Genomic DNA, 27,940 nt, shown 5'->3' on the forward strand with positions numbered 1-27,940 from the left:
TATATATATATACACACACACACACACACACACACCTCTACCCCTATATAACACAACCTGATATATATGAATTTGGATATAATGCGGTCAAGAAGTGCTCCGGGGGGGGTGGGGTGGGGCTGTGCACTCTGGTGGATCAAAGCAAGTTCGATATAACAGGGTTTCACCTATAATGTGGTAAGATTTTTTGGCTCCCGAGGACAGCGTTATATTGAGGTAGAGGTGTATATGTTATATTATTTTGTTATATTAAACTGGGCTCACATGAACAACGTGCATTTTAATACAGCTAAATACAAGGTTGTGCATCTAGGTATCTAGAATATGGGTCACATTTTTAGGACAGGGGATTATGTTTTTGGAAAGCAGTGATTCAGAAAGGGGCCTGACTGTCATGGTGGATAACCAACTGAAAATGAGTTTGCAGTGCAATTCTCTGGCTAGAAGAGCAAATGTGATCCTTGGGTTTAGACATGGGGAAGTGTTAATACCCCTGTATATGGCATCAATGAGAACTTTACTGGAATGCTATGTCCAGTTTTGGTGTCTACACTGTACAAAAGATGTTGATAGACTTGAAGAAATTTAAATTCTAGAATTTGGATGGTAAGAAGGAATTGGATGCTACAAGATCTTGTTAATGTGATATAGTTTGTCATATTTGGGGCCACTGGCTTCAGTCTTCCTCTGGAGGAGAGTGACTGGTTATTGTTTGGTGAAATGAGTTGTTGATTTTCTCTGTGTTGGTATTCACATCAAATATTTTAACACTCTTAGCAGAGAGGCTAACCAGAGAATTTGTATAGAGATTGAAATAGTCTTTCATTTCTAGAGGCAGTGGGCTTGACTTGACCTCAGTTACAAATGTAGAGTAATTCCACTCACTTCTGCAGAGAGAGTCTGATTCACACCAGTGTAATTGAGGTTAGAATCTTGACCAGTATCATTAGATCATAGTTGCAGAACATCATCTGGGTGCTCATGATTGAAGGACTCAACCTTAACCTTAATTCTGATCTCCTGCATATTATGTCAAAACCACTGGGCTTACCCATGGATAAGGCTTGTTGTATAAATGGAAATCTGTATTAATTTGAAGATGATCCCAGTTTATTTTCAGGGTGGTCCTGGTGCTACTACTTGTTGCATGCAGGCAGAGTGGCGCACTTCTGTGTAACCCCATTGTCTTCAGTGGAGCTTTGTGCAGATATAGTTGATGTCCCACATGCAACAAGTTGTGGGATTGGGGCCTAAAGAGGCAACCGGCAGTTCTGAATTGTGTGCCTCTCTTTCAGTTTCACAGGTCTCTTCCCTGGTAACCCTATTGCTTTTATGTACTCTCTTGCCTTTTGAAGTCTGTGTTTCTGCTATTGATCTTTTTTATGCTCTATAATAATGAAATGTAAAGAGAGAAAAATATAATTTTGTATATAAATTACTACCATGTCTTATTTCTATAATGAAGCAGAAAAAGAGTATCACATGCATAAAATGAACAGGAACAAACCTGGCTAATAGGGTAGTAATCACTTATGTGGAAAAACCTGTGTTTGTAACAGTTTTTAATATAATGATATTCACTCTGCTAATTGTAATTGCATTGTTTATTACATCTCTACTCATAACACACCATGCTCACCACAATATTAATTAGTTAGCTGTCAGTCATTTGAAAGCTATGAAACTGCTTTTGTGGTAACCTATGAATACTAAATGTCTAAACTGTCTATTCCTTATAATCCCTATTTGTTGTAAAACCTAAATATTCATTGTGAAACAGTCACTTTTCTTCCATTAGAGAAAATTAGACTATTGTGCAAAAGAAAACTGTCAAAAAAGACTAAAATATTGTCTGTGCTTTTTATAATTCAGCCTGTTACTAATAATGCTGCTCAGATATTTTCTTGATTGTGAGATCTAGTTTCTTAAAAAATATTCTGTGTAGTATTGCATAACATTTGTCCATTGTAAATCTGCATACAGCTAACCACTCTATTTGTGATGGAGCAAATTCCAAGGGGAAGGTCTTCAGGTGACTTAGCAAGGATTTTTTAAAAACTGGCTTTGTGCCTTTGTTTTCTTATCCTGTATAAAGGAAGCCTGAGAAGATTGTTTAAAAAAGTGTTCTACTTAAAAAAAAAAAAAAAAGAGGCATATTAAGTCTGGTTTTTTTTCAGCTTTTACTGGAGACTTCTTTGGGATCTTAGAGGAGGAGGTGTTTGTTTGTTTTAAATCTTTCTACAAAAGATAGCCTTGTGGCTCAAGCACCAGACTGGATTTCAATGTTGACTCCTTTCTGATCTTGGGCAAGTTACTTAATCTCTCATGGTACAGTAACTCCTCACTTAACGTTGTAGTTATGTTCCTGAAAAATGGAACTTTAAGTGAAACGATGTTAAATGTATCCAATTTTCCCATAAGATTTAATGTAAATGCGGGGGCTTAGGTTCCAAGGACATTTTTTGGGGCAGACAAAAAGCATTATATACTGTACAGTACTGTACTGTGGTTGGGAGGAGCCCCTGGCTTACCCCACACAGGCACAGCCCACTGCAGGCAAGGATGCTAGGAAGCACCTTGCTCAGCAGCAGCGTCCGCTTCCCCCCAGAAGAACAGGTGCCGACTCCCAGCCCACCTCTTCCTGTCCCTGCTCCACTCCAGGCCTGCCTCTTCCCACCCCCCACTCCACCTCCTCCCTGGAGTATGCTGCGTCCCCGCTCCTCCCCCTCCCTCCCAGCGTTTCCCTGCTGCCAAACAGCTGTTTGGCGGCCCTTAGGACTTTCTGGGAGGGAGCGTTTCCCTGCTGCCAAACAGCTGTTTGGCGGCACTTAGGACTTTCTGGGAGGGAGGGGGAGGAGCGGAGACATGGTGCTTCCCTGCTCTTTCCCTCTCTCCCTCCCTCCCAGAAAGTCCTAAGCGCCACCAAACAACTATTTGGTGGCAGGGGAAGTGCTGGGAGGGAGGGGGAGGAGGAGAAGTGGAACTTTTGCAATGCTCCCTTGTAAAGTCGCTGCTCTTCCACAGAATCCTACAAGCAGTGCACAGAGCAGGCAGCCAAATGACATTATAAGGGAGATTGCACAACCTTAAACGAGCATGTTCCCTAATGGAGCAGTGACGTAACTTTGAAACAACGTTAAGCGGGAGGATGTTAAGTGAGGAGTTACTGTATGTCTGCACTGCACATTAAGCCAGAATCTGTGGCACCCAGGCTTGTGAACTTGGTGTTTCCAAGCCTGCAGTTGAGAATCCACATTGCATTGTTAACTTGAGTTTACAGTTCCAGGACCTGGATCTCACAGCTGTTCTAACATGTCCGTACTGCATTATGCAAACCTTCTGACTTGGGTCTGCTGCTTGACCTGCGTCCACACTGCAAAGTGACAGGGCTTGGACCTGAGTTAAAGTGGGACTCAACTTTGACCCATCTCCATAGCAGGGTCTTGGGACCTGGGTCCTGAGTGCTTGCTAACCTGAGTCGGATTGATTTGTGTGTGGACAGAAGTGGAGGTTGGGCTGAAACCTGAGTTAGAGACTGGGCTTAGTGTGCAGTGTAGACATACCACCAATACCTCAGTTTCCCAACTGTAAAATGGGGATGGTAAATACTTCCTTTGTTTGTCTTCTCTGTTTAGATTTCAGGGTCGCTAGGGCAAGGTGCTGTCTTTCATTGTGTATATAAACAATTAACACAATGGAGTCCTGATTTCAGTTGAAACCTCTGCAGGCTAGTATAAATAATGTGTTTTGTAAGCTCCTGTACCTTAATTGAAGGGGCTGGAGTACTGAACATTGAAGAAGGATATACTTTCTTCCAAATGGTCAGCGGGGTGGGTATGCATGTATGTGTGTACTGTATAGAGCAGGAGTGGGCAAACTACGGCCCGCGGGCTGGTTTTGGCCCGTCAGGGCTTTGGATCTGGCCCGCAGGATTGCCATCCCTGTGGTGCCGCGGGCCCCGCGCCGCTCTTGGAAGCGGCTGGCACTGCAGCCCCTGGGGTAGGGCAGGGCAGAGGTAGAGGGCTCTGTGTGCTGCCCTCGCCTGCAGGCACTGCCCCCCGCAGCTCCCATTGACTGGGAAGGGGGAACAGTGGCCACTGGGAGCTTCGGGGGAGGTACCCACAGGCGAGGGCAGCGCGCAGAGCCCTCTGCCCCCTCTTCCCCCAGGGGCTGCAGGGACATGGTGCCAGCCGTTTCCAGGAGCCGTTTCCCTGGCCCCAGTGCACGCCATTGTCACCCTGGAGCCGCTCCAGGTAAGTGGCACCGGGCCGGAGCCCGCACCCCAACACCTCCTGCACCCCACACCCCAACCCCCTGCCACACTCCTCCTGCACCCCAACCCCCTGCCCTGAGCCCCCTCATACACCCCACACTCCTCCTGCGCCCCTGCCCTGAGCCCCTTCCTGCACACCGCGCCACCTCCCACACCATGCACTTCCTCCTGCACCCCCAACCCCCTGGCCCAGCCCTACAATCATATCCCTGCATGCAATTTCTCCACCCAGATGTGGCCCTCGGGGCAAAAAGTTTGCCCACCCGTTTTAGAGCTTTATATATTTTATAATTTAATCCTTTCCCATATCAATTGCTCAAATTTGAACAAAATCCTTCAGCTCGTTTGATGTATCCATAAAGAAGTACAGAAAAAGAAAGCAACCTTAGTGTTTTTTCTCCTTTATAATTCAAATGTAGGGTTAGCAACGAACATGACCCTAAAATAGGGAATGAACAGAAAAGCCTTTTCATTTTTAAGGAATACTGATACTGTGTTGTAAATGGTAGAAAGGAACATTAGAAATAGTATTTAGTCCTTCTGTATAGAAGTAGGTTAATTTTTTATATATATATATATATATATATATATATATATATATATATATATATATATATATATAATTCCTTGATGTGGTGAAATATTGAATACCGTGTTTAGTCTCAAATACTTCCTGTGTATCTGAACTGTTTTAACATTTAAACTGTATACTTTAAGCTTTGTACTTATTCAAGAAGAGTTGGCTGTTCATAACAGAAATTAATACTTGATTTTGCCTTTATCTTTTCAGTAGACCATTTCTTGGCCATGTCTGGTATACGTGGTGACATTTTCTGAATGTGTGAGATAACATAGCACCAGCAGTAATTTACTGTAAAAATGATTCTACTTAAAGGGAAAATAGTGGGTAATCTGTGTTGTGTGCACTCAAGAAGATATTGCTGTACTTTTCAATGACTTTCTAATGTCTTTAATTTTTAAAAACCTTTTGCAGATGCTTTGGGATGCTGTTAAGCCCAGGTCGAAATGTGAAGAACAGTGACATGCATTTACTTGATATGGTAATAATCATCTTGTCTAACAAATTAGAGGTTATGGGGTGCAGTTTTCTGCTCCTTTTTTTAAAAAGGACACTGTCAGGGTGCCCATTGTAATTCAGTCTTTTAAAATCCCAGCTTTGAAACTTGAAGCTGAAATTTGGTCCTTTACCAAAATGTTTCTTCCATTATATGCATATATTGGTTTATTATTATAGAGCTGTTCATGAATTTTGTTTTATTAAATAAAAACATATGAAACATTGTTATCCTGGGGAAGAAAGCGTATCTAAAAGAATTAAGTGGACTTCACATACAAAGATAAGAAAAAAAAAGTATTCAAATGCCAACCTTGCATCCGAAGAAGTGGGCTGTAGTCCACGAAAGCTTATGCTCTAATAAATTCGTTAGTCTCTAAGGTGCCACAAGTACTCCTGTTCTTCTTTTTGCGGATACAGACTAACACGGCTGCTACTCTGAAACCTTGACAGTGTCCCTTTATGGTGGGGTGGGGGGGGAAATCTATGCTTAAAGAAAATGGTCACTCAAATTAGCAAATAAAGTAGAGCTTTCTACATTTGTCTGACTTGATTACTAAATTTAGCAAAGGTCAGATAATTTGCATCTTCAAGAGTTTTGTTGTCACTTACTTAAAGCATGACATTAATCTATCATATGTGACTGACACTGCTGTTTAAAGAATCCCTCCTCTGTTCCTTCTTATTTTCAAATTATTTGGTCTTAGAGTATATCCAGTGCATATGCCTCAAATTTTAGAAACCTATATTAGAAGCAACATATATTGTGTATTCAGATTGTATGTTCAGTAAGTCAAATGTTAATCTCTGACAAGAGCTGTATAGTGTTCCATCTCTTTTATGATGACTCTTCGAGCTGCATTCTTGTAAATGAGAAGCAAATTACCTTCCTCTGAATTAGGTCAGATGTTCAGCAAGGATATCTTGTCACTCCAGAACTCTTAATGTCGTCAGAATATGTACTTGAACAAACAGTAAGTAAATATATTTTAGGATATACCTGGATGATGATAACCTCACTGACATCAGTTTTGCCAATGGAATAGCACTCTTCGATCCCCGCAGGCCCACCACTGTCCCAGATTTACAGGATCAGGGCTACGACCCCAACTTTAGAACAATTTCTTGAAGGAAATCCTCCGATGTGCCTGACCCCAAGGGGTCTCTCTCTTCCTTCAGGGTAGGCCCCAGATGCCTCACTACCTCCTGAGACTGAATCTTTGGGGCTTCACATTGTGAGCTCTGTTCAGTGAGCCAACCGAGATATATTCCTGGTAGAGACTTGTGCATTAGTTCCTGAAGAGTGTACCTCACCCAGTATTTGTAGTGGCATCAAAACAGTGGCATTTTAGTCAAGTGGACCACAGCATAAGAAGTCCTTAGGTTAGCATAGAAAAATTAAGGTTAAAGCATAGTCCATTCTGGTCAGCCCAGAGCCCCAGCCAAGCTGTAGCAAACTCCATTATCAAACTTGCGCTAGTGCGCATGTTCTCTCTCCCTTTGTTAGTCAGTTCCCAAATGAGAAATCTCCCAGCTACCTCTTTGCCAAATAGAGTGCTATTCTATTGCCAAATAGAGTGCTATTCCATTGGCAAAACTGATGTCAGTGAGGTTATCATCATCCAGGTATATCCTAAAATATATTTACTTACTGTTTGTTCAAGTACATATTCTGAGGACATTAAACCCATACTTCTATTCCGTCAACACCAGTGTCTGTCTTTTGTTCTTCAGCTGGGGTCTTTGCTCAGCTTTTCTGCTGAGAGGCTGGAAATCCATGAGTCATTGGAGCTTGCATTGTCTCTCCAGCCCTCTTGTTGATCTGGGTTGATTTCAACCAATTCCTTAAGAACTCTTCATTCCACTTATACAGGGAGATAGCACACACACCTGTGTCTTAGTCTGCCTGGAGAGCAAATTTAATCCTTTTCCCCTAGTTGGGTAGCAGTGCACCATGGAGGGGAAACTGAGGTACACATAGGACACACAAAAATACTACAGAAAATTCCCACTTTGTCACATCTGCTAATTGCCAAATCAGTGGAAAAGTTTATTGTGGCATTTAAAGCCTGGAAAGCTCAGCGGCAGAAGCTGGCCTGAAAATTAACTGAATCAAAACCAAAATTCTTCCAGCTGGTGACTTTGAATGTGGTGTGGGCACTAGCATCTTAGTGGGTAACCACCGAGTTGATATGGCTGCGTTGAGCCATCACCTACCTCAGCTTCATTGTGGATAACATGGGTGGCATCAAAGAAGAACTTGAAGCCTGCACTGCAAAAGTTTCATCAGTAATGGGGTGCTGCTTAATCAAGAATGTCTTTTGAAAACCAAACACTGTGATAAGTAGAGAGATGGAGCTGAGTATATACAGTGGTCAATATCCTGACCTATGGGTCTGAAACATGGCCTCTCATTGTCCAGATGGAAAAGAAATTGGACACCATTCAGATAAAACATCTCTGAATGATTGGAAAACATCTAATGGTTGAAATTCAAGTCAAATGAAGAGATCAGTCTTCTAACTAAACAGGTCCTGCTCTCTCAAATGGTTGCCCAGTGCTTTCTAAGGTAGCATGGTCATTTTTCTTGAATGCGTACCAACTTCCCTGTGAGAGTCATGTTTGACTTTTGACCCAGTAAAAGCAGAATGGAAAAGACCATTCGGAAACCTAAAACACGATGGCTGAATGGTGTCAATAGACACCTGTCCCTTAAAGTCATTCTAACTGTCCCATTTCAGGGCAACGGCACCTGTATTCCTTCTTCGTGGTCCAGCAAGGTCACCCACCCTCAGACTTCTGGCTCCCCAGCCATCACCTATCTTGAGTGGAGATCTGCTTCTCTCTCTTTCTCTCCCTCCTGACTGGGGTTTTCCCAGGCTGCAGAGTTCCCCCAGCAAGGCAGACTGACTAAGCAGGCCCATGTCTGCACTTTGCTTTTCTCATCAGAGGCTATAAACAGCATAATTGCCCATAGTTTAAGTTGCCACACAGCTTTTTCTAATCAAGCACATTTTTTCTTATAATCTTATAAAAGATTATCAAGAAAATATATTTAGCATGTTTGTAGGTTCCTTTTTTCTTTTAATAAGCTTATCAGAGATCACTTTCCCCCATCTCCGCAAGAGCTCTGATTGGTGTCAGTCCTTCCAACCATTCCCTAAAAATTGAGGTTGTGCCTTTGGACAGAAGATCCTGTCTGTTTGCTGGATCAGAAAGAAGGTCTTGACTCAGTTTAAACTTAGGCTATTTATCCAAAAATCTTTTTTGTCTGTTGGCCTCTAAAATATCCAGTTTGAACTATTGTAGGTGAGCCTCCTCAGGGGGTGGTGTGTCTCTGGAGGTGTTACACCTTGATTGAATTTGCCTGATCACCCCACACTGTTCTTATTTCATGAATGGCTATGATTACCCTCCCACATACAATCACTGGCCCACAATGATACATAAACTTAATACGGTAAACTCTCCCAAAGAAATCGTAGGCAATTGCCATGTCTGTCACACTGTCTTGTAATAGATTTGGTTCAGGATGGAACATCCTGGAAGTACATAACTATTTGGTGGCCTCTGTCTAGGCTGTCCAAGCAACAGCATGAGATCTAGTTATCTTAACTTAATTGATGGCCAAAATGAGCACTAAAAAATATTCACCGAGCTTCTCAGCCAAAATCAGTCCTGCCATAAGCAGAGCCAGTCCCACTGAAGTAAGTGGAATTGTACCCATTTATAAGAAGGGCTAAATTTTGCCCTTGGATTTTAACAAAACATTGAGGAAAAGGGTACTAGAAACCATATGTAGATTGTCTAAAGTAGTTGCTTAAGACAAAACGTTGCCCATTGAAGGTTGTCCTTTTGTGCAGGTTTCACTGTATTAGGATGTCTCAGCCTATAGCCATCAGTTGCTTTTAACACTGGAGGAGTTTGCTTTGTGAGCTGACACTTAATTGTTAGAAGTAACTGGCCTTTTAGTATTATGCGAGGTATATAAGCCAAAATTTTCAAGTATGGGTAATTAAAATCAGGTACCTACATTCATACTTAGACATCTAAATAAGTGACCTGACTTTTTCTAGATGCTTAGAAACATTCAACCCCTCATTTGCTTCATTACAACTTAAAATTGTGGCCATTGCTCTTAACTACTAGTTGACCTTTTTCAACTTTTAACTTTTTCTATTGTACACTCCGTAGCGAGTTGTTTATAAGTTAAATACAAGTTAATAGTTTCTGTAGTATTTTAATTTTTTGAGTTTTGATTAGTGTTCAACAATATTGAAATCTCAACATCTTCGAGAAGTGCTTAACTTGAACTGGTAAAGTGTTGTGCATCAGTACAATAACCTTGATTTACTTCCAGTCCTTTTATGTCCCTCTGGTTTCCTATGTAAGGTGAGAAAATGGTTGATCAGGACAAGTTGATCCTGGTGTGTTTCATAGCAAGCAATTAATGTTGATGGCATTAAATTGTTTTAGGATGTCCCTCTAGCAGTCAAGGAGCAAGAATCCTAGATCCTGACTAAATACCCCTCTTTTTCTAAAGTGTGAGTTGTCAGGATGAAAGATAATTCCTGAAGACTTCATGGTAAAGTAATTTTTAGGAGTGAGGAAAACATTCCTTTTCTTTTTCATGGGAAAAGTAATATTCCTCAAATGAAAGTTGACTCAAGTTGAAAATTTCCAGTGATGCTTTGACATCTTCAAAGCATTCTACGTTGTCCCATACCAGCAAGTCAAAAAGACACATCAGTGCAGTGAAAGACACTTCAGAATGTTGGCACATCTCAGGGGTTAGCTTTGGCTCAGTTGTTGAGGATATATTTTACTCCCTCTGAAGATCAGAGTAATGCACCCTGAAGTGATCTCTACCACCTGTTGTCTTCACTGACATCCAAAACCTTCAGTCACTTTAAAGGATTCTTCTTCCTGGCCTGCTGCAGCATGTTTTTTTCCTTAATGAGATTCCTGCTACAACCGTTTGTTGTTTTCAGGTTTTTTTTTTTTTTTTTAAAGTCACACTGATGACAGCAAGGGACTAAATGATACTAGCTTGAGCCAAACACAGAGTATGCAAATAGTGGACACACTTACAGAATCACAGAAATGTTTAGGGCTGGAAGGGACCTCAGCAGGTCATCCAGTCCATTGCCCTGTGCTGAAACATAATTAAATAAACCTCTACCCCAATATAACGTGACCCGATATAACACGAATTCGTATATAACGCGGTAAAGCAGTGATCCAGGGGGCAGGGTTGCGCACTCCGGTGGATCAAAGCAAGTTCGATATAACGCGGTTTCACCTATAACGCGGTAAGATTTTTTGGCTCCTGAGGACAGAGTTATATCGAGGTCAGGGCCGGCTCCAGGCACCAGCTGAGCAAGCTGGTCCTTGGGACGGCAGATTGTTCGAGGCGGCACTCTGCCCAATCCTAGGGCGGCACGGCCGCTTTTTTTGTTGTTGTTGTTCCGCTCTGGCTGCCCTGTATGGGGCGGCGGCGCGGAGAACCAGAGCGCCCTGCAGGGCAGTCCTCTTCCTTCCCTCCCCGCCGACCGGAGCGGAGCCCTGGCGGCAGGAGGCGGCGCAGCGGGAGGGGCCGCGTGGCTCTGCCCCTGCTGTAGCCCTGGCCGCCCCCTTCTCTCTCTCTCTCTCTCTCTCTCTCTCTCTCTCTCCCGCCTGCTCCCTTCCTCCCCCTCCCCCAGCCCCCCTCCCCCCCCCCCCCCCTTCCGCCGCGCCCCAAGTTTTTTTTTTTTTTTTTTGCTTGGTGCGACCAAAAAGCCAGAGCCAGCCCTGATCGAGGTAGAGGTGTATACCTAAACTATCCCCAACTTATCACCATCCTTTTTATAACAACCTTTTAGATATTTGATTACTTTTATAATGTCCCCCCTCAGTCTTCTCCAGTTATCTACATGTCTCTGCTAGTGCATCTCAGTATTGATATGAACAAATCTGCTTTTCCAGTTCTATCCTTTGATTAGGAAATGGAACAACAAATTTTATTAAATTTTGTGGTTGCTTTGTAACGTAGACAAATGTCTACTGAAACAGGTCTATAAAACGTATTTTAATATATCATCTTAACTAGGATTTGAATCCAGGTGTCCAGAAATGAAACCCATTGCATTAAACTACTGCATCACATAATCTCTTTGTTATACTTAAGCAAATAAACTAATATTCTAAAGAGTGCTTTTTCTGTTTATTTGGAGAATTCAGCACTAGAACTCAAAAAAACATGTTTTGGGTCAGGTGGAAGTGAAAACAATTTTTTTTTTTTGGTAATTTGCAGCGTATTAAAAAATCAGAAAAAAATTCGAGCTGGGTCAAGTTAAACATTTTGTTCAACCAAACTCAATGTCTTTCATTTCAGTTCTTATATTTTAACACAAACAGAGGAAGTCTAGATTCACAAAATTGGTGGGGTTCAGGGAGTGCTCATTTCCTCCTTATAACTTTTAGTCCAGTGATTAGGATAGTTTCCCAGGATGTAGCAGACCAGAGTTCAGTTCGCCCTGCAGCCTGAAGTGGGAGAGGGAATTTCAACTCGAGTCTCCCACATTGCAGGAGAGTGCCCTAGTCATGGGGCTGTGGAATATTCCCTTGTGAGTCTCTCGCTCTCTCCACTGTTGTTCATACTGGCAATTTTTAGTCATCCATGGTTGCAATTAATAGTCATTGGGCTAGGGAAAGTATGTGAGAATGACTCGATAGTCAACTTTTTAAGACACCCACCTAGGATGCGGGAGGCCCAAGTTCAAGTCCCTGCTCAACAACGGGCAGAGGGAGAAATTGAACCTAGGTTTCGTACCTTCCAGGAGACTCTGCCCCAGTGGGTTATAAAAAAGGCACCACCAGCAGCCTGACAAATCGAAAGGTTTTGACCATGTCAAACCAAACCATTTTGACTGGAAAAAATCAGAATGTTTTGGAAATATTTGACAGACTCAAAGTGACTTTGCAGATACTTTCAGTTTGCCTGAAAGGTTTTTTTTTCAGTGAATAAATTATTCACTCAGCTCTAATGAGCACCTCAGATTAATTACCCAGCACCTGACAAATTTAAGGTAGGATGGAAGATACCTCTCTCCTCAAAATCCTTGGAGAGGCCATTCTGCAAGGCCCTTCTTGATCTGAGTAATGAAGGGATGTTATAAAACAGGGAGGGCTTCAAGAGTCTGGTGTTCGCACGCATATGACCACAGACCTGGCAATAGCCTCTACACATAACTGTGTGTTCAGACTTATTTCTCCCAAGATTATTTATTTATTTATTTATTTTAGAAATGGGGGACACTTCATGGCATTGTCTTTTTAGTGCAAACATGGAGACATTAACAGAGATTTTAGTGCATGCATGTACGTGGGGGGAAAGGAGGGGTGCTGTTTTGGGGGGAGGGATAGCGCAGTGGTTTGAGCATTGGCCTGCTAAACCCAGGGTTATGAGTTCAATCCTTGAGGGGGCCACTTAGGGATCTGGGGCAAAATCAGTACATGATCCTGCTAGTGAAGGCAGGGGGCTGGACTCAATGACCTTTCAAGGTCCCTTCCAGTTCTAGGAGTTGCGATATCTCCATTAATTTATTTAATTTAAAATTTAAAAAATTTATTTAATTTATTTGTTGTTCTGACATTTGCCCCTAAAGTTAAGGTTTAATTCTCAAAGAAATCTACTTCAGTGGTGGCACATACAAATCTATCAGCCAGCAGCAAACACCAAAGCAAGTTCAACAGGTACAGCTGCACTGTGAGAGATTTCTGCCTCCCCTCTCTCCTGGAAGTTTGGATGTTGATGAGTTCCTCAGAGAGTTTTCCTAGTTTTCACTCTGAATGCTTTCTCTCCTGTGCTGATTGGTGTTTTTACTCCTGCACAGTCGTTTTCCTGACCCTGTCCCCCATGTCTGCTTCCCCTGCCTTCCCCTCATCATTCCCTACATTGTCTCTTCTCCCTTCATTTGTTCGTCTATTCCCACACTCTAAAACAGTAAAGCATAAAGCCAGAGACACCCTCCCCAAAAATAATTGAACTAAATGAAAATAAATGAAATGTTTCAAGCTATTGTGTTCACTTTGCTTGTATGTTCTATCCCTTTTCCACCTTGTCTACCTTAACTGTTTAGATTTGAAGCTCTTTGAAGCAGGGGATTATCTCACTGTACAATTCCTAGCACAACTGGGCCCCCAATATTGGTTCTAGGTGCCACTGTAATGCATATAATGCATGTGTTTATTCTTAGGAGTCCATGGGAAAGAGCTGTGATGGGAGAGCATATGTAATTACCGGAATGTGGAATCCCAATGCACCTACTTTTCTAGTACTTAATGAGGAAACACCTAAAGGTAAATGATTTTTTTTAACAAGCTGTTTTGCTTGCTTAGTAATTATTTAGTGTGGTAAAGAATACTTAACCTCATTTAATAAATGTTCTCTGTCTTTGTCTCTCTGACACCATGCTGTATATTTCAGTTTAATATTAACATCATGGTAACCCCAAAGGCCTCAGTCACAACCTCACTGTGCGAGGAACTGTATAAACACATATAACATAAAGAATTGCTCATACTAGCATGTGTTCTTGCTGCCAGGTCAGAGTCCTGTAGAAGAGCAGTGTGTGAGGTCACAGGCATGTTCCCCTGGGGATTAGAATTTTCAATCCCAAGGGTACTTAGGAGCCATTTCCTCACTGTGCATAGTTCCTGTTTTACTGCTTGGTTGAATCTGGAACTCCTATCCTTTTTTTTTTTTTTTTAAACCTTGATTTTGGCCTTCAATGTAGTATTGATTCCTAGGACAGCATAATTTTTCTTATTCTTGGATTTTTTTAAAGTGTTATATAGTTTGTTACTTCTAGCATAGTGTAGACTTGGCTGTGCAAGAGCCAAGTCTACACACTTTCCAGTTCATGACTTGACTGCGTTCTTTCCATTGTCCATTTGTAGTCTGATCACATAACTATCCCAGTTGAGTGCATTTGTTATTGCCTGCGGCTCTGTATCCTATCCCTGATGACTAAAAGCTAACTCTTATTTTAAAAGCTGTTTCCTGCAACAGTAAAATCACATACTTAAGGGGTCTTATTTGTAACTTACAAGGCATAGGCATCATTAATCCATTTTGTACCCAAGTGCCAATGGGGCTTGGGACAAATGGAGGATGATGTAGGGGATGCCTTGACACTTGAGTATATGGCCTCTAATACAGCTCACTACTTCAGCATTAGATTACACCTTCAGATCTGTGACCTGATCCAGTGTAATTTTCCAGTTATTTGACCTCAGATCATGGCTCTGGTCCACAGTTTCTTCATTCCCTCCCCCTCCTCACCCCATATGAGACATTTTGCCTCCATTCTTGCAAATGCTTACTTGTGTGAGAGAACTACTAGAATTATTTGGTATTAAAGGAGAATATCCCATTGGCTATTGTGCATTTCATTCTATGTGGATATACAAGGTCTAAAACAGAAATGAAATATGTGCTGCAGAATCAATAGATGGATTTAATAGGAAGGGATTTGGACCTAAATAGCCATCTGTTTCCGTGGTGTTTTTTTAATACTACTGAGTACCTTGAGAAATTTTATCTTTTTGAGACTGACTACTTTTGTGAATGTGAATTTATTTTTGTGTTCCAGATAAACGTGTGTACATGACTGTGGCAGTGGATATGGTGGTCACTGAAGTGGTAGAGCCAGTCCGCTTTTTGCTGGAGACTGTTGTTCGTGTGTACCCAGCTAATGAGCGTTTCTGGTATTTCAGCAGAAAAACCTTCACAGAAACTTTCTACATGAAGCTAAAACAGGTACAGCAGTGTTTTCTAATAAGAATAAAATTGCCTTTCTTTAGGAAAAATTGACTTTCTGAGCAATAGGTCTACTCTTTTTAATTATTTGTTTCTGTAGATGTTTCCAAGGCCCCTGATAATGGCGCAGAGCCGGCTCTAGGCATAAACAGACTAAGCAATTGCTTAGGGCTCTGAGCAGCTGACTTTTTGTGTTTTGGGGGCTGGGGGTGAACAATATTCATGCTTAGGGCCTCCAATGGGCTAGCACCACCTTTGTAACGGCGATAAAGAATAGCGTTTAAAAATGAAGAAAAGTCAATCCTTTGAAAGTCTTAATTTTATCGTGTTATCTTTTATCTAGTTTTATTTATATGTAAACACACATAAAATAAATAAAAGTCATGAATTTAATTTGTTTTGTTAAAATGTTTTGGAGTTCACAGGTCCAACTTGGTTACAAATGCACTTTGCTTAATCTCCAATACTCCTTTTCATGCTAGTCAATGAAAGAACCATTATTCATTAGGCATTTGAGTTTGTATTCCCTGGCATTACACATTTTATAAATGCTTAAATTGGAAGCTTCCTATATAGTTCTAAATTGCTCACTGTTGCAGTGGTAAATGTCTACGTATACTTACAATAATGTAGCTCTAACATTAAAGCAACGCAGGCATCTTTATATATTTAAATATCAACAGCTCACTCTAGTACTGTAGTTCATTACAGCATCATTTATTCTTCAGATTATTTTATATAGTGTCATTTATGTGTAGGGCCCTACCAAATTCACAGTCCATTTTGGTTAATTTCACAGTATTGTTAACTCTACGGGTCCTGACCCACAAAGGAGTTGGGGGGCTGGTGTTATTGTAGGGGGGGTTGCAGTACTGCTACCCTTACTTCTTTGCTGTTGCTGGCGGCAGTGCTGCTGTCAGATTTGGGCGGCCAGAGAGCAACAGCTGCTGGCCAGGAGCCCAGCTCTAAAGGTAGAGCCGCTGCCAGCAACAGCGCAGATGTAAGGGTGGCATGGTATGGTATGGTATTGCCACTCTTACTTCTGCACAGCTGTTGGTGGGGTACTGCCTTCAGAGCTGGGCGCCCAGCCAACAGCCACCGCTCTCTGTCTGCCCAGCTCTGAAGGCAGCGCAGAAGTAAGGATGGCAATACTGTAACCCTCCTGCAACTCCCTTTTGGATCAGTACCTCCAATTTGAGAAATGCTGGTCTCCCCCTTGAAATCTGTAAAAGCACACAAATGACCAAATTTCACGGTTCGTGACGTGTTTTGCATGACCGTGAATTTGGTAGGGCCCTAAATATAACACAAAAGTGAGGGCAGAAACTTTAAAACTGACGTAGTGACAGAAGAAAAAATATTCTAATATCTGCCACTAGTTGGTCTTCACGAGTCATAGCTCAAATGTTTAAAAATGCACCTGCATGAGCTATACATGCAAAAAGTCCAGTGCATGTGTAAATTGTGGATTTTCACATGCCAGATACACTTACACTTGGGTAACCCTGATTTGCACATACAAAATGGGGAGTTTACATGCATAATTTATGCATTGACACTCTTGTGGGTAGCCTTCAAAAATGATAAACCCATTTGATTAGTAAGGATCAGGAAATGAATCTTTCCTTGATTCAATGAACTTGTACGTAATGGGGCTGTAACCTCACCTTGCTCTGTGGCTTTTTTTTTTTTTTTTTTTAATGTATAGAAGGAGATAATTTACCTGACTATACCGGTGGTTCTGGTGTGTGGAGAAATTTGCCTCCTTTTCTCCTCTTGAATGTTGCTGGTAAAGTTGTAAAATTGGCAAAGTTCATGGCCTGCTTGAATGAATGTCATAAGAACATAAGAATGGTCATGCTGAGTCAGACTGAAGGTCCATCTAGCCCAATATCCTGTTGTTCGACAGTGGCCAGTGACAGATGCTTCAGAGGGAATGGACAGAACAGAAACATTATGGAGAGTTCTATCCCTTATTGTCCACTCTCACCATCTGGCAGTCAGAGGTTTTGGGACACCTCATAGACTTTAAGGTCAGAAGGGACCATTATGATCATCTAGTCTGACCTCCTGCACAACGCAGGCCACAGAATCTCACCCACCCACTCCTGTAATAAACCCCTAACCTATGTTTGAGCTATTGAAGTCCTCAAACCATGGTTTAAAGACTTCAAGGTGCAGACAATTCTCCAGCAAATGATCCACGCCCCACGCTGCAGAGGAAGGCGAAAACCCCCCAGAGCCTCTGCCAATCTGCCCTGGAGGAAAATTCCAAATATGACGATCAGCTAAACCCTGAGCATGTGGGCAAGACAGGTTGAATGGGTGTTGTGTGAAATAATATTTCCTTATGTTTGTTTTTAAACATTGCTCATATTAATTTCACTGGGTGACCCCTAGTTCTTGAGTTAGGAAAGGTATTTATCCCTTCACATTCACTTTCTCCACACCATTCATGATTTTATAGTTATATCTTTTCTAAATTGAACAAGCCTAGGCTTTTTAATCTCTCCTTATATGGAAGTTGCTCCAGATCCCTAATCATTTTCGTTTCCCTTCTCTGTACTACTTCCAGTTTTAATGTATTTCTTTGAGATCGCACCACCAGAACTGCATGCAGTATTCAAAGGCTTTCCATGGATTTATGTAATGGCACTATGATATTCACTGTTTTATTATCCATCCCTTTCTTAATGGTTCCTAACATTCTGTTAGGTTTTTTTTACTGCCGTTGCACATTGAGCGGATGTTTTCATAGAACTATCGGCAGTGTCTCCACGATCTTTCTTGAGTGATAACTGTTCCCATCATTTTGTGTGTATATTTGGGATTATATTTTCCAATGTACCGTACTTTGCACTTATCAATATTGAGTTTTATCTGCCATTTTGTTGTCCAATCACCCAATTCAGTAAGATCTCTTTTGTAACTCTGCTGTCAGCTTTGGACTTAATTATCTTAAATAATTTTGTATTATCTGCAGACTTTGCCACCTCACTGTTTACCTCTTTTTCCAGATCATTTGTGATGAATATGTTGAACAGCACAGGTCTCTGTACAGATCCTTGGGAACCCTACTATTTATCTCGCTCCATAATGAAAACTGACCATTTATTCAACTTGTAACCAATTATTGATCCATAAAAGTACCTTCCCTCTTATCCCATGACTACTTACTTTGCTTCAGAGCCTTTGGTGAGGGACCTTGTCAAAGGCTTTCTGAAAGTCCAAATACACTATATCCACTGGATCTCGCTTGTCCAAGTGTTTGCTGATACCCTCAGAGAATTCTAGTAGATTGCTGAGTAATGATTTCCCTTTACAAAAGCCATGTTGACTCTTCCCAACATATTGTGTTCATCAGTGTGTCTGGTTGAAACTATAGTAAAAAAACAAAAATTATCAATGTGCCTGGTACTGAAGTTTGGCGTCCTGGCCCGTAATTGCCATGATCTACTCTGGAACCTTTTAAAAAAAATATTGTTATTTTCGCTGCTCTCCTGTCATCTGGTATGAAGGCTAATTTAAATGCTAGGTTACATACCACCACATAGTAGTTTTGCAATTTCGTATTTGAATTCCTTCAGAACTCTTGGGTGAATACCATCTGGTCCTGCTGAGTTATTACCATTTAACTGATCATGTTGTTCCAAAACCTCCTCTATTGACACCTCAATCTGGGACAGTACCTCATACACCTCTACCCCGATATAACGCGACCTGATATAACACGAATTCAGATATAATGTGGTAAAGCAGTGCTTTGGGGGGGCGGGGCTGCGCACTCTGGCGGATCAAAGCAAGTTTGATATAACGTGGTTTCACCTATAACGCGGTGAGATTTTTTGGCTCCAGAGGACAGCATTATATCGGGGTAGAGGTGTATTTGTCACCTAACAAGAATGGCTTGTGTGTGGGAATCTCCCTCATATCCGCTTCAGTGAAGACTGATGCAAAGAATTAATTTAGCTTCTCTGCAATGGCCTTGTCTTCCTTGAGTGCTGCTTCAGCATATGGGTCATCCAGTGGCCCCATGGACTGTTTGGTAGTCTTCCTGCTTCTGATGTGCTTAATTTTTTTTAAGTTTGTCTTTTGCTAATTACTCTTCAAATTCTTTTTCGGTCTGCCTAATTATACTTTTACACTTGATTTACCAGATTTTTTGGGTCTTTTTATTTTCCTCAGTAGGATCTGACTTCCAATTTTTAAAGGATACCTTTCTGCTTCTAACTGCTTCTTTTACTCTGCTGTCTAGCCATGGTGGCATTTTCGTGCTGCTCTTACTGTTTTTCTTATTTGGGGGGCGTAATACATTTAATTAGAGCCTCTACTATGGTGTTTTCAAAAAGTTTCCATGCAGCTTGCAGGCACTTCACTGTGTGGCACCCACCTCTCGCGAGTGCCCCCTTCTGGTTGGGTGTGTTTGTGGTCTTTAAACCAGTCCCAGCCTTGGTATTGGGCCATACCCCCAGGACTTCCTCCCTGAACGCAATGGTTTTGCCCTTTTAGTCTGTTTTGACCCCTGTTCTCCAACTGGGCCTCCTGACAGTTTAGTCCCCTTCTGGGGGTTTACTGCTGTCCAGTTGTAGGCCCTTCTCCAGTGGCCTATGGGGGAACTCGGGTCCGCCAACTACTGAGTCTCATTCCAGGGATCCTAAGAATAGCAGCCATGCTCCACTTTAGTAAAAGTGCCTTCAGTTCCCTGGGCCACTTCCCCCTTTCCCCAGCCTTCCCTGACACCTTACTCTTAGCTCAGGGCCCTTGTAAGTTCAGGCCCACCAGCCAGCCAGTCCTTACTAGCACTGAGTTGTCCATTGTGCTGCATTTCCCTTTGGCCAGCCAGGAGTACTGTCTGCACTCGTCTAGCTTCAGCAAGGAACTGCCCCTCTCTGTCTCGGCAGCTACTTTTTATAGGGCTCTCCTCCTGGTCCCTGATTGGCTGCTCCCTGAAGCCACTCTGATTGGCTGCTTTCCCTGGAGCCACTCTAGCCCGCTTGGAGGACCTCTCCACGGTTCTTTACTGGGACGAGTGTGGCAAGACCCTGAGGCTTCCAGCAAGGGGCCTCAGGGCCTAGTCCACCCTGTCACACAGTTCCATTTAGTTTCCTTTTAACTAGGTTCCTTGTTTTGGTGGTGTTTTCCTTTTTGAAATTAAATGGGACTGTGGTGGGTTAGTTTGGTATTTTCTCCCTGGTAAGGATGTTAATTTTAATTATGTTATGGTCACTATTACCAAGCAGTTCAGTTATATTTATCTCTTGGACCAGACCCTGTGCTACACTTAAGACTAAATCAAGAACTGCCTCTACCCTTGTGGGTTTCAGGGTAAGCTGCTTCAAAAGGCAGTTGTGACGGGATCCCCAGGGTGCAGCCTGGGACTGTGGGACTGCTGTGCCCCCTGAACGCTCTCCAGCCTGGGCTATCTCTCTCATGTCTTGCTAGTGACCAGCAGCAAACCCCTCCAGGTGCTATCACTCAGCACAACCACATGTGGAGACCCCACACCCAGCTAGATTGAATTAATGCTTCCAGAGCCACTCATGAATCACACAGGGAAAGGCACCTGAGCCAAATCCCCCCAGCTCCTAGCACTGTACCCCAGAAATATACTGTCTTGCACTGCTCAAGATGGGCAGTGCAAATGTATTAATTGGTTCATTCTTCATCAATGGAAAGTGGATATACACTAGCCTTTGCAAAACCTGAGCATATTTGCCCCACACTTCATACAAACTCACTGGTAAAGATAAACAGTAAAACAAATTTATTGACTATAAAAAGATTTTAAGTGATATGAAGTGATAGGCAAAAAGTCAGAGTTGGTTACCAAAAGAAATAAAATATAAGCACGCAATCTAAACTCTCAACCCTGTTAGACTGGGCAACAACTAGACTAAGCAGTTTTTCTCACCCCACTGGATATTGCAATCCTTAATATACAGATTTCACCCTTGAAATCTGGGCCAGTCTCCTTAGTTGGAGTCTTCAGAGTGTCCTTGTCGCTTGCAGCGTAGGTGGGTGAAGGAGAAAGGCCCAACATGGGCCCCCTGTGTTTGGTTTTATATCCTCAGTCCACGTGCTTGGAAAACACATGTCCAGGCATCTCTGGGTGGGCATTGCTGAATCTCCAAGCAAGGTTGAGCAATTCCCCCGTTGTGGCCTCATGCAGGTGAGTCATTGCATTGTAGCTCCCTTGCTGGACAGTGGTTGTTGTGTTGATTGACACCCCACCTGGGTGTTGGTTACTTTCCTTGCTGTTGCCTCTGGGGAGCTAATATCTGGTTGATCCCCCAAATTACAGCATGTTTCAGTGACAACCATACAACACAATTCTCATAACTTCATATTAGGGCTGTCAATCACAGTAAACTCCCATGATTAATTCAAAAAAATTAATCGTGATTAATCGCGCTTATAACAATAGAATACCAATTGACATTTATTAAATATTTTTGGATGTTTTTCTACATTGTCAATATTGATTTCAATTACAAAACAGAATACAAAGTGCACAGTGCTCACTTTATATTATTATTTTTGATTACAAATATATGCACTGTAAAATGATAAACAAAAGAAATAGTATTTTTCAATTCATCTGCAAGTACTGAAATGCAATCTCTTTATTGTGAAAGTGTAACTTACAAATGCAGATTTTTGTTTTGATTACATAACTGCACTCAAAAACAAAACAGTGTAAAACTTTAGAGCCTACAAGTCCACTCAGTCCTACTTCTTATTCTTCCAATCCCTAAGCTAAACAAATATCAGAGGGGTAGCCATTAAGGTAACTCCCTTCTCTTCATGTGCCAGTATATTTATGCTTGTATCTGTAATTTTCACTCCATGCATCTGAAGAAGTGTTTTTTTACCCACAAAAGCTTAAGCCCAAATACATCTGTTAGTCTTTAAGGTTCCACTGGACTCCTTATTGTTTAAGATAAACAAGTTTGTTTACATTGACAGGAGATCCTGCTGCCTGCTTTTTATTTACAATATCACCTGAAAGTGAGAACAGGCCTTCTCATGGCACTTCTGTAGCCGGCATTGCAAGGTATTTACATGCCAGATATGCTAAACGTTCATATGCCCCTTCCATGCTTCGGCCACCATTCCAGAGGACATGCTTCCATGCGGATGATGCTCGTAAAAAAAAAATAATGCGTCAATTAAATTTGTGACTGTACTCCTTGCGGGGAGAATTGTATGTCTCCTGTTCTGTTTTACCTGCATTCTGCATATATTTCATGTTATGGCAGTCTCGGATGATGAGCCAGCATGTGTTCATTTTAAGAACACTTTCACAGCATTTGACAAAATACAAAGAAGGTACCAATGTGAAATTTCTAAAAATAGCTACAGAACTCAACCCAAGGTTTAAGAATCTGAAGTGCCTTCCAAAATCTGAGAGGGACGAGGTGTGGAGCATGCTTTCAGAAGTCTTAAAAGAACAACACTCTGATGCGGAAACTACAGAACCCAAACCACCAAAAAAGAAAATCAACCTTCCGGTGGGGGCATCTGACTCAGATGATGAAAATGAACATGTGTCTGTCCTCACTGCTTTTGATCGTTATCAAGCAGAACCCATCATCAGCATGGAAGCATGTCCTCTAGAATGGTGGTTGATGCATGAAGGGACATATGAATCTTTAACGCATCTGGCATGAAAATATCTTGCAACGCCAGCTACAACAATGCCATGCGAACGCCTGTTCTCACTTTCAGGTGACATTATAAACAAGAAGCAGGCAGCATTATCTCCTGCAAATTTTAACCATTGTTGTTTGAGTGATTGGCTGACCAAGTAGTAGTCCTGAGTGGACTTGTAGGCTCTAAAGTTTTACATTGTTTTATTTTTGAATGCTGATTTTTTTTTGTACATAATTCTACATTTGTAAGTTCAACTTTCGTGATAAAAGAGATTGCACTACAGTACTTGTATGAGGTGAATTGAAAAATAATGTTTTTGTTTTTTTACAGTGCAAATATTTGTAATAAAAAATAAATATAAAGTGAGCACTGTACATGTTGTATTCTGTGTTGTAATTGAATTTAATATATTTGAAAATGTAGTAAACATCCAGAAATATTTAAAATAAATGCTATCCTATTGTTGTTTAACAGCGCAATTAATCACAATTAATTTTTTTAATCGCTTGACAGTCCTACTTCATATGCATTAATGATATACATATATGGATAGAGAAATGACTTTCAGCAGATAACCTTTCCCTTGATACCTTACAAGGCATGCTTTATATGTAATATCACAATTATATATAGATGAGGAATATGGGGGATTACAGGGTGTTCCCCGAGGGTTACAGCATGTCACAGCAGTCATTTATGGTAACCAGACATTTTTCTGTCTGCATCCCTGTCTTGAGGTGACACATACCCAGTCAGTTCGGGGATAGTTGAAATCCCTCATTATTGTTGGGTTTTCTGGTTTTGTAGCCTCTATAAACAACTTGAGTATTTCACAATCACTGTCACCACCCTGGTCAGGTGATTGGTAGTATATTCCTGCTACTATACTCTTATTATTCATGTATGGAATTTCTATCCATAGAGATTTGATAGTAAAGGTTGATTTATTTAATTTTTTTACTATATTTGACTCTGCTTTCTCTCACAGGTAGTGAAACCCACCCACCAGTGCAATCTACTGGAATTCTTACATATTTTGTGCCCCACTATTAGTGTCACGTGGATTATCATTGTTCCACCAAGTTTCTGTAATGCCTCTTACTTCAATATTCTCATTCAATCCCAGGCACTCAGGTTCACCTATTTTAGTAATCAGAGTTATAGCATTTGTATACAAGCACGATATTTAATTGCCCGCCTTCATGTGATATTTCAAGTGATGTCATCTACACTGCCCCCCTGGTGTGTGGAAGGAGCAGTGAGGGAATTAGTGTTATAAATTGAAGCATTAAATGATCATTATTAATGAAAATCATGATATAGATTATTGTAATGTTATATAATGCTTTAATAATATTGATTAAGACATGTAACTTCCTCAGAATAACACACAACAGATTTTTGTGCAAGTTATATTTCCTCCTGAATATTTCACTTCATTAGCACCCCCAGAGCTCTGTTTGGCATTATTTGTATGAAGGGACTGTGTAGTTCAATCTAGGGGAGGTGGACCCAAGATACAGCATACTGCATATTCCCTCCGTGTGGCTCTCCCAGGACTCTGTGTGTGTGATTAACATGATTTTGCATCCGTCCTTGCCATGCAGTGGAAGGGTGCATATGCTTCTTAGGATATGTCTATACTACCCGCCGAATCAGCGGGCAGTGATCGATCCAGCGGGGGCCGATTATCGCGTCTAGTCTAGATGCGATAAATGGATCCCCCAGTGCTCTCCCGTCGACTCCTGTACTCCACCGGCATGAGAGGTGCAGGCGGAGTCGACGGGGGAGCGGCAGCAGTTGACTCACCGCAGTGAAGACACCGCGGTGAGTAGATCTAAGTACGTCGACTTCAGCTACGTTGTTCACGTAGCTGAAGTTGCGTATCTTAGATCAACCACCTTCCCCCCTCCCCTTCACCCCGTCAATGTAGACCAGGCCTAAGTATATGTAAGCTTTATTGAATAATGTTCAGTAGAGTAGAATCCAAAGGTCCTCCCGATAGTTCTTCTCTCCTGGCTGACATCCAATTACTTGCATTATTATTCAGTTCATTCTGGAATTATGTAGAGTTTCATTCTCCTGCAATAAACATTGATCCATTTTCTCTAGAGACTTGCACATTATATTGATATTGGCTCAAGATCTGAAGAGAGGAGTCTGATCTTCTAATTTGTGTTGTACTGCAGTGGAACCACAACCCCTGTGGTTGACTTAAATGAATAGGACTGACTTAATTTTGCTGATCCTAAGCTAGAATGACAATTGTCACCTAAAACAGGAGGGATAAAACAATTAGTGCTGAACAGCTAGTGATGTTTTTACTATGCAATAAAGGCACAGACTACACTAAATGCCTACCTGAGTAAATCAGTCTCATGCAAGCTGTTTTCTTTGGCACTCCTGCTCTTCAGTTTTACAATAGAGATAAGTGAAATACAGTCTTGGTAGTCCATCGATCTGATGACAAATCTGTGCAGATCATCAGTTGTTGGTCTTATGGTGTGCCCTCTGATGGCTATACAAGCCAATTCTAGAGGTGCACATTTTGCTGCAGATGGTGCATGGTAAGTTCGTGGTCAGTGGATTGTGCGCTGCTGATGCTCTGTGACGTCATTTGCGTGCCTCTTGTAGACGCCGGCAGCGGTCTTCCTCAAAGGCGATGCAGGTATTTCTGACTGTTGCACGCCACTGTGTTCTATCGCTGGCGGCGTCCTCAAGGTCCCTAGGTTTGATACTGCTGTACTACAGATTGGCTTTGATGGTGTCCTTGTAATGTTTCCGTGGATGACCTATATGCCAGATGCCCTGGGAGAGCTCACCATACAGAAGCTGTCGGGGGATTCTGTTGGCATCCATGCGGCTGACCGATCCAACGTAGCTGTGACTTCATGATCATCATTTCGATGCTTGTCATCTGGGCTCTCTCGAGGACTTCGAGATTGGGCAGTTTGTCTTGCCAGCGGATCTTCATGATGTTACGGAGGAAGCGCATGTGAAATGCTTGATGTGATGTCTATATAGTGTCCATGTTTCGCAACTGTACAAAAGAGATGAAAGATCAATGGCTCTGTACACAAGCAGTTTTGTTGACATCCGGATGTTATGGTGATTCAAAACTTTGACACGCAGACAGCCAAGTGCCTGGCTTGCTTTGGATATTCGTGCATTGATCTCATTATCCAGTGATCCATCACTGAATATGACACTACCCAGATATTTAAAGTTCTCCACTACTTTCAGCTGAGTGCTGTCGATGGAGATACTCGGGACAGAAGCATTTGATCCAGGTGCAGGTTGATGGAGAACTTCTGTCTTTCCGAGGCTGATAGTTAGTCCAAAAAATTGCAAGGCCTCAGCAAACTTGTTGACAATGTGCTGAAGATCATTTTCAGTGTGAGCCATGAGGGCACAATCGTCAGCAAAGAGTGCCTCAAGAAGGAGTTTCTGCACTGTCTTAGTTTTTGCATTCAGGTGATGGAGGTCAAAAAGTGAACCATAGTGCCGGTATTTCAAGTATATACCTCGGTCCAGATCTTTCACTGCATGGTTAAGGAAACATGCAAAGAACAGGTTAAATAGGACAGGAGCGAGAACACATCCTTGTTTCACGCCGTTGGTATGTATAAATACAGTAGAATTTATAAAAAACACAAGTATGTGAAAATGTGGAAGACTGCTGCCCTTTCCAGTTTTAAAGAGCGCACACTATAATCCTTTTTATTTACATTTGCTTGATACTTATCTTAAAATACAGCTTCTTTCTTGGTCCAAGTAAACTTGAGTCAGCAGGGCATGTTTCAAGGAAACCTTTGCCTTTTTTTGAGGTGATTTTAAGAGTATCAGTGGGAAGTAGATTGAGGGGGCATTTTTGGTGGTTAGAAGAGTCCTAAATGTTGGCAGTGGGCTAATCTGAAGTTCTTAATGTATTTTTAAAATGTTTGTTTATACATGCCTTGAGTTTCAGACAGACACATTTTAAAAAAATGAAAAGGACATTTAAACAGATTTCTGAATACTATACCAAGTCCTCAGAGTAATGCTAAAGCTGTACTACTGCAATGTTCTCAATAATACCCCTTTCTATACCTCCAAAAGGAATGTCCGAGACTTTGATAAATGATGAGATTATCAGTGTCGACATAATTGCTTGACCAGGGGCCTTGCAATTACTTGATACTGACATCCTGGGAGGTGAAATGTGTATGCATTGGTAATGGACCAAATTTCTCCCTGCTATATTTTACTAATCACAAGGGTAATGGATCTAAATTATAAACTGTAGCCCAGATTTCACCCCGCACTTCCAGATCTGTATGGAAAATTGTCTTATACTCGGAAAGAGAGAAGAGGACCCATGCCTTGCTTTTTCCCAACATGGAATGGTTATAATAGAAACAGGTGTGATGGACTGATCAGAGTAGGGGGAAAACGCTTGATTTTGTCCAACCACAGGCAGTCCAGATTTAGACTACCCCATGGAACAGTTTCACCAACTGTAACTGAAACTACAGGAGGTATTTAGAGTGGAAGATGTTAATTACTGTGGGTGGAAATTGGCCAGCAAGCTGGAGTTAGTGTTCCCCTTTTAAATTAAAGGTTCCAGGGGCTCATAAATGACAAGTGGTCAGTGCCTTGGTTTTACACAGCAGGTTCTCATATGTTACTCTTATTTTTTTTTTTGCTGACAGAGGAAACCGTAATATCTTATTCTAATCCTTGGTAATTTTTTTCTTTCACTTATCCTTTATTGGATATTCCTTTTTTTCTCATAGTTAACACTATGCTTCTGAGACAAATTTAACACCACCTCCGTAAGAGTACTTTCATTTGCTTTTTGAGGCTGACTTGACATTATTAGTCTGTTTGAAAAATAACTTTTTATTTTAACTCTGATTATGTAAGGTTTTCAAAAAATGAAGCAGGCTGAAAAAAAACTGATCTAAAACTGGTCTTAAAATGTACTTTTTGGCTTTACTTTATCTCCAGTTCACTTAATAGCAGCTATTTGGCTTTATTATTGTACAACCATATGAAAATACATGAATCACTGTACTTTTTTAATAATAATGTTGAGTACATCAGAGAAGAAACTTTTTGAAGTGGGAGTGGGCAGTAAGGAGAGATGTGTATACTG

At 41.5% G+C, this 27,940-nt stretch overlaps 1 protein-coding gene across 4 annotated transcripts in view; it reads left to right on the forward strand.

Moving 5' to 3' along the window:
• RABGAP1L (RAB GTPase activating protein 1 like) overlaps positions 1-27,940 on the forward strand; it is a 544,030-nt gene that overhangs the window by 119,520 nt on the left and 396,570 nt on the right. For all 4 annotated transcript variants that reach the window (XM_034779149.1, XM_034779151.1, XM_034779152.1 and 1 more), the window contains exons 8-10: positions 5,268-5,334; positions 13,586-13,688; positions 14,984-15,150. In XM_034779149.1, the coding sequence (XP_034635040.1) occupies positions 5,268-5,334; positions 13,586-13,688; positions 14,984-15,150 (337 nt within the window). The remainder of the gene's footprint in view (positions 1-5,267; positions 5,335-13,585; positions 13,689-14,983; positions 15,151-27,940) is intronic.

The sequence above is a fragment of the Trachemys scripta genome, chromosome 8 (assembly GCF_013100865.1).
Source record: "Trachemys scripta elegans isolate TJP31775 chromosome 8, CAS_Tse_1.0, whole genome shotgun sequence".
NCBI lineage: Eukaryota > Metazoa > Chordata > Testudines > Emydidae > Trachemys > Trachemys scripta.